At 36.0% G+C, this 9478-nt stretch overlaps 1 protein-coding gene across 1 annotated transcript; it reads left to right on the top strand.

Moving 5' to 3' along the window:
• Positions 1-1861: 1861 nt before the first annotated feature.
• Positions 1862-3034, top strand: LOC108372490 (gustatory receptor for bitter taste 22e-like; the record flags this gene model as incomplete). Its single annotated transcript, XM_017628197.1, has 1 exon — positions 1862-3034. A coding segment is annotated over exon 1 (1173 nt), but the record flags the coding sequence as incomplete, so codon positions are not given.
• Positions 3035-9478: the final 6444 nt, after the last annotated feature.

The raw sequence follows: 9478 nt of genomic DNA, 5'->3' as shown, positions 1-9478 counted from the left end.
CCTTTTATTGAATGACGGCAGGACTGAAAAAAGTGGAGAAGAAGAACCCGAGCCCACAGTCGATGACGATGGAGTCGATGTCCGACCACCTGACTATGACGAGATACGAATAGCGATTACGCGGCTGAAAACAATAAAGCTGCTGGAGCTGACTGCCTGCCAGCCAATCTATTCAAGTACGGCGGGGAGGAGCTGATAAGGTGCATGCATCAACTCTTATGCAGAATATGGTCAGATGAGCCCATGCCCGACGACTGAAATTTAAGTGTGCTCTGCCCAATCCACAAAAAAGGAGACTACGCCATACGCGCCAACTACCGCGGGATCAGCCTTCTAAGCATAGATTACAAGGTCTTGTCAAGCGTATTGTGTGAAAGACTGAAGCCCACCGTCAACGAACTGATTGGACCTTATGAGGTGTGGCTTTAGACCTGGAAAACCCACCATAGATCAGGTACTCATAATACGCCAAATCTTGGAAAAGACCCGCGAAATTAGGATCAAAACGCACCTATTGGTCGATTTCAAAGCCGCTTTCGAAAACACGAAAAGAAGTTGTATTCATGCCGCGATGTCTGAATATGGTATCCCACCAGCTCTGTCAGAATTGGGAAGGACCTCTCCGAACCGTTTGATACCAGTCGAGGTTTCAGACTGCTAATAGCTCATAATATAGATAAAGCAGTCACACAATTTAATATATAACACAATTTTATTAAAAGCAGATAAGTTCTACTATACATTTTTCTTACCAACCACTTGAATTATGAATCGCAAATTATTTGACAGTGCATTCAACACAACCTGCCTTCAGCTCAATCAAAAAATTTACTTCGAACTTGATTTCAAAACGTAAAAAAAGGTAATAAAAATGCATTTAATGTTTTAGTTTGTTATTTTTTGGTTGATTCAAGATTTTTACAAATGTCTTATCCACATGTTTGTTAGTTTTATAAAGAAAATAACTTTTGCACTGAGTTCCACTTTCCCATGGAACCTCCCATATGTATGTACATTAGAGTGGCACAAGTTTTGTATGGGTGTAAAAAAATGCAACCGACCAGAAAACCAACTATACCAGCTTTCAATTTTGTACTGTAACCAACACAGGGGGTCCCCAATGACCTATAAATGTGCTTTGAAGCTGACTGACTGACTGATGTAATACTTTTTCAGCAAATTTAAATTTGAAATCGATACCTGAGAGAAATATCGACCTATTTCGGTAGCCAGTTCGAAAACGCTCTGTCTCAGAAAACTTCTCTAGAACGCCCTACTCCAGAATTTGATTGAAGAACGCCCTATCTCAAAATCTGGTTCAAGAACGCGCCATCTCAGCTGCCGATTCAAAAATGCTCTATCTAAGCACATTTTCAATGTATTTTCAGCTGAGATAGGGTGTTTTGAACTGAATTCTAAATAGGGCATTTTTCAAACAAATTCTGGAGTAGGGCGTTCTTGAAGAGTTTTCTGAGATAGGGCGTTTTCGAACTGGCTGCCGAGATAGGTCGAGCTTCCACTCAGGTGACGAAAAGTTTTTAGGTCGTCTAACCAATCGCTTGGCTAATATACATACATACGTATGTACAAAATACTTCTAGAATAAGATATAAACATTTCATTAGCATCCTCTAAATTTATACGTAGAAACGTGAAGTTTGGAGCCAGCACCGCTTTCGGCCCACCTTAATGTACATACATGTGTATCTAAGTAAACGGCAATGGTCCGTCAAAATTCGATAATCTACTTAAAACAATGCAGTATTTGTTTATCAGCACATTTTAATTATGTTAAGTGTTTTCTAGTTTGCCGCATGAATTGCCTGCATATAGCGGATACACATTCAGTAAAGAATTAGAAATGTGGTCAACTACATTAACGAAATTATTTCGTCAAACGCGCCGAAGAATTGCAAATGCTTGCGTGTCTAAACTTTTTCTATTCTCCGCCGCGCACGGTCTCTATCCGTACAAATACAACTCGAATACACGACGCTTTACCACATCTAAATGGCTTGCATACTATTGGCCATTGGCAAATGTCCTTATAATCACCTTGATTATCTATACATATCTATTGAATTTAAAACTAACCATAGTGGAGTTAATAGCGGCCAAACCTTTAAATATCCTACTCGCCTGCATTCATTGGCTATTCAGCATAACCGCACTGTTCGTGAATTTAACCAGAAATTGGTTTGGTAGACATGAATTCTTGAGTTTGCACAATACACTGCTCGGTTTGCACAATCAACAGCAAAGGTGGCAACAAAAGTGGTCCAGCCAAAAACCGAATCAAAAACTGGCAGAATTCTACGATAATTACCTAATAGCCAAATGTGTAATGACACTACTCCAGATTGCCTCTAGCATTCGTACGAATCTTGGCATCAAACCACATCCAACATTAGATTATGTATTCCATGCGCTTGCGAAGGTATTGGTGAAGAATGTGACACTTTTGACTGTCGCCAATTTCTACTTTGCACTGCTGAATATTTGCCAGCAGCTAAAGCAACTTAATTGCAATTTTAAAGAAGTAATGGAGCGCAGCGCTGAAAACGTACATAGCGTTCACAATTTACCAAGCGAAGATTTTACTGATATTGAATTCGAAATGCGGTACTCAATAGTTGGCGGTGACAACAAAGCGAAAGCGTGTAGTAGTTGTAGTAGTAGTAGAACTATTGGTGCGATTGCAATTGGCGATTTGTGTCGCCAATATATGGAGTTGTGCCATTTGACGAAACGCATTTACAAGCTGTTCGAATGGCAGGTGCTGCTATTTCTCGCCATCATGCTGTATGGTGGCGTAATGTCGAGCTTCTACTTTCTCGTATATTTGGGTGGCAAAGTCTGGTCAAAAGATTTATTCTCGCCAACGTTGTTTTTACAAATTTTTATCGTCAATATATTGGATTTGTATTGCTATATGGTTTTGTGTGAAGAGGCAATGACGGCCTCCAAAGAGACGACTTTCTTGTTGAGAGAATTGTATCAGCTGCAAGGACTGTCAAAGGATATTGAACAAGATGTGAGTGAAAACAAATTTTCAAAAATAGTTAAAAAATTTGTGTTTTAGTTAGGGTTAGGTAGCAGAGCATGTTTGAAGGGTGCTCTTTTATTAACAAACCACAACAAAAACTCGAAACCGGCTTGTCGGATTTTAATGATTCTTCTTTGTTTTGTGCGGTATAAGCTCCGGATAATTTATAACATAAAACATGGAGAGTTGCCATTTGTTTGAAAAATTTCGATTAATTAAATTCGCGGCGGAATACGGGTAGGGCTTGTGGAGGATTTGTTTTTTTACTTTATGGCGTTTTGATGCTTTTTGAAATGCCCCTGAGATTTTTCAGCACTTCCTGAGACGTTTTTCCAATTTGTGACTTTTTGAAGTTTACAGTACATTTAATTTTTTTTTTGCTTTTGCCAAAACCTCTCTTATTTGTGTTTTCTTTTTGTATTTTTTTTTAAATTTGAACCAGAAGTAAATAAATACTTATGTTAACTGCTTATGAAATAAACGGTAATGTTACTGATATGTATCTGCTCTTTTTAGTTGGAAAGACTAAGCATATTTATGGCTTGTGAAACTATTCGCTTCCGTTTTTGTGGCCTGGTTGAATGGAATTTTCGTACTGGCGCAAGTTTTATGACAGCAACAATCCTATATTTGGTGGTATTAGTGCAATTTGACTACGACAATATGTAAAGCACGGCTTTTATTTTTCGGCAGCATGGCAGTTTCTCGACAACATATCTACAGATATACATAAGTGTGGTAATAAAATGTAAACTGTTGGTAAATACAAATATAAATTTATATAGTAATTTTATACTGATATTTTCTACAGCTCAATAAATAAGTTTTCTTTCATAACTAAGAAATAAATTTGTTACGCATTGTTACTCCTACTTAATTTAATTGTTTGTTTACACAATATAGCAGCGAGCAGAAGTCCCAAAACTTACATGAAAATCGATAAATAAACAATTGGTAACAAGGGCAACAAATGGTGCCAGCAAAATGGCAAGGAGGGTATGAGCGATAAAAAAATACATAAGTCTGATGAAGTAAATAAGTGTGAATTAAAGAAAAAAGGAAATAATAGAAATAATATACATATGTATATTTGTATATGAATGTATATACATAAGTATAATAAAAACTATGAAAATAAAATATTTGGGGAAAGCAAAGTGTTTACCAATACGGTGCTAGGCACTCTATGTACATATAAAAAAAAAAAATATTCCGAGCACACTTTCTTTGGAGGAAAATGCTTAGCATCAACGGGAACTCTTAAGCACCTCAAACTTGCAGGTGGCAATCATCTTCAAAAATATTTCCAACAATCACTTTCTTAAACTTCGCTAATTATATACCTACATATATTGTAACAAGTTATTTATTTTATCAATTAGATTGAGTTAAATTTTCAAACAGGTGACAACCCTTCTCAAGCATATTTTCGTCTGTAAGACTTCTTAAAAATATAAAAATTGCTAACCACTTTAAAATATTTCATTTAGTTTATCAATTTTAATTATTATTAATTTTCAAATAGGTGGCAACCCTCCTCAAAAGTATTTCCAACAGTCATCTTTCTTAAAGCACTTTAATTTGATGTCTTTATTGCAATTTATTTTATCTTTAAATTGAGTTCAATTTTCTAACAGATGGCAACCCTCCTCAAACATATTTTCGGCTGAAGCCTTCTTAAAACTCTTTATTTTGATACCCACATGGCAATATTTCATTTACTTTGTCAATTTAACTGAGTTAAAAATTTCAAATAGGTGGCAACGCCCCTTTAAAAATATTAGTAACAAAATCTTCTTCTTATCACTTTGCACTAAAAAATTTAATGAAAACAAATAAAATTTGAAAAATCGGGCTTCACAAATATATTTTAAATTACATACATATGCACCATGATACATAGTATGTATGTATACTTTAAAAAAAAAAAAACTAATGAAATCCGAGTTCGTTAAATCCTGGAGAATACACCAGATAAGTAAGTCGGGAATCATTATACTTTTATCGATTTTAAAGCCGCCTTTGATAGCTAGCACGAAGAGAAATTGCCTGTACGATGCCATGTCTAAATTTGGAATCCACCCAAAATTGTTTAATACGGTTAAGTTGAGTGACGTTGAGCACCACCTCCAGCTGCGTTCAAGTTGGGTAGGAAATAGCGATTCACTCTCTTGCGACTTTTTCAATCTAATGCTCAAAATCGTAATAAGAAATTCCGGCAAGGTGCTGCTGGCGTATACGAACGATTTTGACATCGTCGACCTCAGAGTCCGGGACATCAGCGCAGCATTTTCCAGAAAAAGAAGCGAAAGAGGTTGGTTGGTAGCGGTAAACGAGGACAAGTCTAGGTGCCTTTGGGCAACACAAAAAACTCCTCGGGTTTTGCGGCACACATCACTCTTGTCAATTATATCTTTAAAGAACTGAAACATTTTGTCTACCTAGCATCCAGCATAAACACCACAAATAATGTCAGTCTAAACATCAAGCGAAGTAGTAATTCCTTCCAACAGCTGATACTTTGGACTCGGTAGGCAATTGATTCTCATTTTCGACGACCAAAAATTACGCTATCTCATAATTTCTCCTATGATGGCCTTGGGGGCTTTAGAGAGAACTATTCTATGAATGACCTATGACCCTATTTACGTGGGAGACGTGTACTAAAGAAGATGGAATGACGAACTGTACGCATGAATGACGAGGATATGTACGGTGAAAAGGTTCTTCGACTCAGTACCCATGGGTGAACAATGAAAGAAACGCAATGGACGGACTAAGTGCAGAAGGACTTGCCCGGAATGAACAACGGGCGCAACATCACAAAAGCGAGCGGCAATTGGCGAAGTTTTTTTGGCCCAAACCGACGAACGGTTGTAGAGCCAAACAAGAAGAAAAAGAACTTATACAATCGTTTTTCTAATATCTACTACGAGTCCCTTGACAAAGACAACTTCCAAATGCCGTTTGAAAACAGTAACTCAAAGCTCAGGAAAAAAACATTATTATTTACAAAAAATAACAACTTTTATTCCATTTTTCCAATGGACAACTCAACTCTTTCTTTCGCACTCAGCACTCAAAAAAGCGGAAGTAACCTAGATTGCTAGACAGAAGTGTTTCTTTTTCTGCAGATATATATATACATATACAATATATATATATGTTTCTATTGTTTTTGTGCGTTGTCACTGTTGACCAGTTAAGAGCGAAAAACAAGCAGCATAACTAGCATTTACAACCGGGCAGGCAATATTAATAATGCAGCTTATAAAAATGGTAAGAAGTAAGAAAAGACAGAAATAAAATATGTATAACACTTAGCGCATCGGCTAGCAATGCAATGCAGTTTTAGAAATAAGAGAGAACAAAAGAGTCCAGAATGAATAAAACAAAAGAAACAAAGCTACGATAAAACAAANAAAAAAAAAAAAAAAAAAAAAAACTATGAAAATAGCAGCTGCTAGGTGGGTGATGAATCTTGAGGAAAACTTAAGCGTTTTCGCGCGCTGAAGCGTGTGTTGAAAAGCGGCGACAATAGCGTTAAAGCAGAAAACAATGCTGAGGAATGTAAAGACTCGTATTTGTAATGGTTTTGCTTTGGTAATACTTAGATAAAGACGTGCATGTGAATGGGAAGAATAGAAGTCATTTATAAATTTTAATTAAAACTGGCGAGAACAAAAAATTTATGTACAAACATACATAGGTATTTACATATTTACTTATATACTGGTGCCAATTTAGAGCTACATCCTCATATATCTGGTAAATTAAAGAGTACATTCCTCAAATCTTACAGCTTAACAACTTCCTAAGTAGGTGACCTGAAAAGAATTTCATCTACTTAAATCTGTTGTGAAATCAGTGCTGCTTCATTGCGATCTGTGATGCTTTTTCCCTCCACAATCTTTGGTTCCGACGTGAAGTTTAAGAGTAAATAGTATGTATTTGAAATTGAGCGAGTCCAAGTCCAAGTCTGTTCGAAAGTTTACGATCAGTGTGATCAGATTATGACAAAAACTGAAGCTAAATTGATTTTGAAAAATGGTCAGAAACAGTTATATGCTATGAAATATTTAGTGTAAAAGAAGTCAAAAACTATTCCTCACCTCGGAAAGCTCATCGAAGATTATTTTCTTTAAAATTGTTTCAAATTCTTCTCATTAAAACACAAAATAAAATCTATCATAATAATAACGGCAACATTACTTCTAGAGCTATACAAGTGGTTAAGAAAAACACGAAAATTTTGTGAATAGAAATATTGAAAATAATCTCGTGGGGACCTCTACCGTAATCTGACTTTAGCTGAGCTGGGCATCGATTTTTTTAAACTCCTGGAAGCTGTTCGTAGATTCATCGTACATTATATGTAAGCATTAAGGACCTTAAGCAATGTGAGTATGAATAATTCTCTCCGTGGGAAGGAATCAAATCCACCAAACAAATTCCAGACAAATTCCGATGGCTTTCCAGATACGGGCACTCACTGCAGCTGGTACATGCGTTTCCATCGTTAAAAGTTGCTAAAATGACTTTCGCACTACATACAAATGTACATATGCAAGTGTGCATCTAACACGCCATCGTACTGGCTTCTTGGTCTTCTTTGCCCACGGGTTGTATTAGAACTCGGTGCAGTGGTAAAGGCGGCAACCGCAAACATGGGACAATGTTCACACACGGCACGGATGCTCTACATTTTGCTTAGCTGTAATCAACAGTGCAGCTGGACAGCGCTACTTGTACTGTATTTTGGGTGTTGTGGCTTGGCTTTACTTAGCCGGCCCCGTTTCGCTGTGGTACTCAATACGTTGCTGGGACCGAGCCGTAACCACATCAACATCAACGCCGACAATACACTCTATGTTGTACTGGTTTTCGGGATTAACTATATTTTTGCTTGGCGAAACGCAATAGCGCCAGCAACTGAGATAGTAAGCGCCGCGCCAATACTAAGCAGCTGCACGGCACAATGACAGCGTGAACACCACGTTTATTACCACAAAGCCTGCAAGCGAATACAGCAAAAGGAATGCATACGCTCGCATTTAGTACAAACAATATGCTTGGGGAAGCGAGTGTGTCCTGTTTAGCTATTTGTATGGTACGCGTATGCATTTGCCATGTCATAACGTATCTGGCTTGCTCAAAGCTTACATACATACACACAAACATATCGCACACCGTCTTCAAAAGGGTCACAACTCAAAATTGCACGTTTGTCAGAAAATGCGAGTAACTATTGCTTAGCACGTGGTAATAAATATGGGCAAGGGAGACTGTACCTTAGGTTTTTCTTTTTTTTAAACAAATTATAACAAAAACTTGCTGCAGCTTTTGTTGAAAGGCAAATAAAAGCTCTGTGCACATTTTTAGCGCATAATTTCAAAAATTCCCAAAATTTTGAGTTGTGCCTCTTTTGAAGGCGGTGTTCGATATGTATCTACATATCTACATGTGTATTCTCTTGGCAGTACTTTTGCAGTTTTACTTCGCTGGTGCTGAGCAGTAAATATTGATGTGTTGCCTTTGAGCGAAGCGTTTGTTGTACAATATTTGCTGGCTGCTTGTGCGCATGCATTAGTAAAATTTCGAGTGCAGATATGTATATGCAGTTGTACCCTGCAGTGGAAGCTATTAGTTCTGAAATACTTACAGGGCAATTCTGGCAACTGTCTTTCAATTCACCACAGTCTTTCGAAAGATAAATAGAAAGATCTGCTAACGGGTAGGAATGAGCAATAAGTTTACTGTAAATTAATTTAAGGGGGAAAATATGTTATTTTTTCAAAGCAATTTAAACTAAAATTAATAAAAAAATATTAATTGAAAAAAAAAATAAAGAGTTTATAAAATAAGTTTCAAAAAATTGAATAATGTTAATCTGATATCCTGTCTCTCAACAATAAAACTAAAACTAAAATAAAATTAAATAAAAAACGATAATAATAAAATATATTTGATTAAAGAAAAACAAATTTATAAATCAAGTTTATAACAACTAATTGATTTTAAAAGATATGCTCTTTTTAAACAATAAAATCTAAAAATTAAATGAAAATTTATTGAAAAGGGGAAACGTTTTTAAAAAATTAAGTTCTTAAAAATTTGGAAACAAATTGAAAACAAGTTCCTAGAAATTATGTGCAATTAAAAAAATATTTTTCCTTTTAAAATAAATAAATTTTAAAATTAAAAGAAAATAAAATTAAAACTAAATAAAAAAAATTTATTAAACAAAAATTAGAAAACACGAGTTTCCGAAAATTTATTGAAATTAAAAAAATATATTGTTATTTTTATGCAGGAACCTTGTACTGCATACTATCATATTTCAGACTGCGGTGAAGTCGATCAGCTTCAGTCATTTATCGGACGTTTCCGCGTGGATGTTGAATTTTCCATTTCATTGGCCTCCTTGTATGG

Source organism: Rhagoletis zephyria, unplaced genomic scaffold (genome assembly GCF_001687245.7).
Source record: "Rhagoletis zephyria isolate East Lansing unplaced genomic scaffold, Rhagoletis_zephyria_1.1 Rzeph_scaffold_05800, whole genome shotgun sequence".
In the NCBI taxonomy this organism is placed as follows: Eukaryota; Metazoa; Arthropoda; class Insecta; order Diptera; family Tephritidae; genus Rhagoletis; species Rhagoletis zephyria.
The sequence above is the reverse complement of the archived record's forward strand: the minus strand, read 5'-3'. Positions and strand labels throughout refer to the sequence as shown.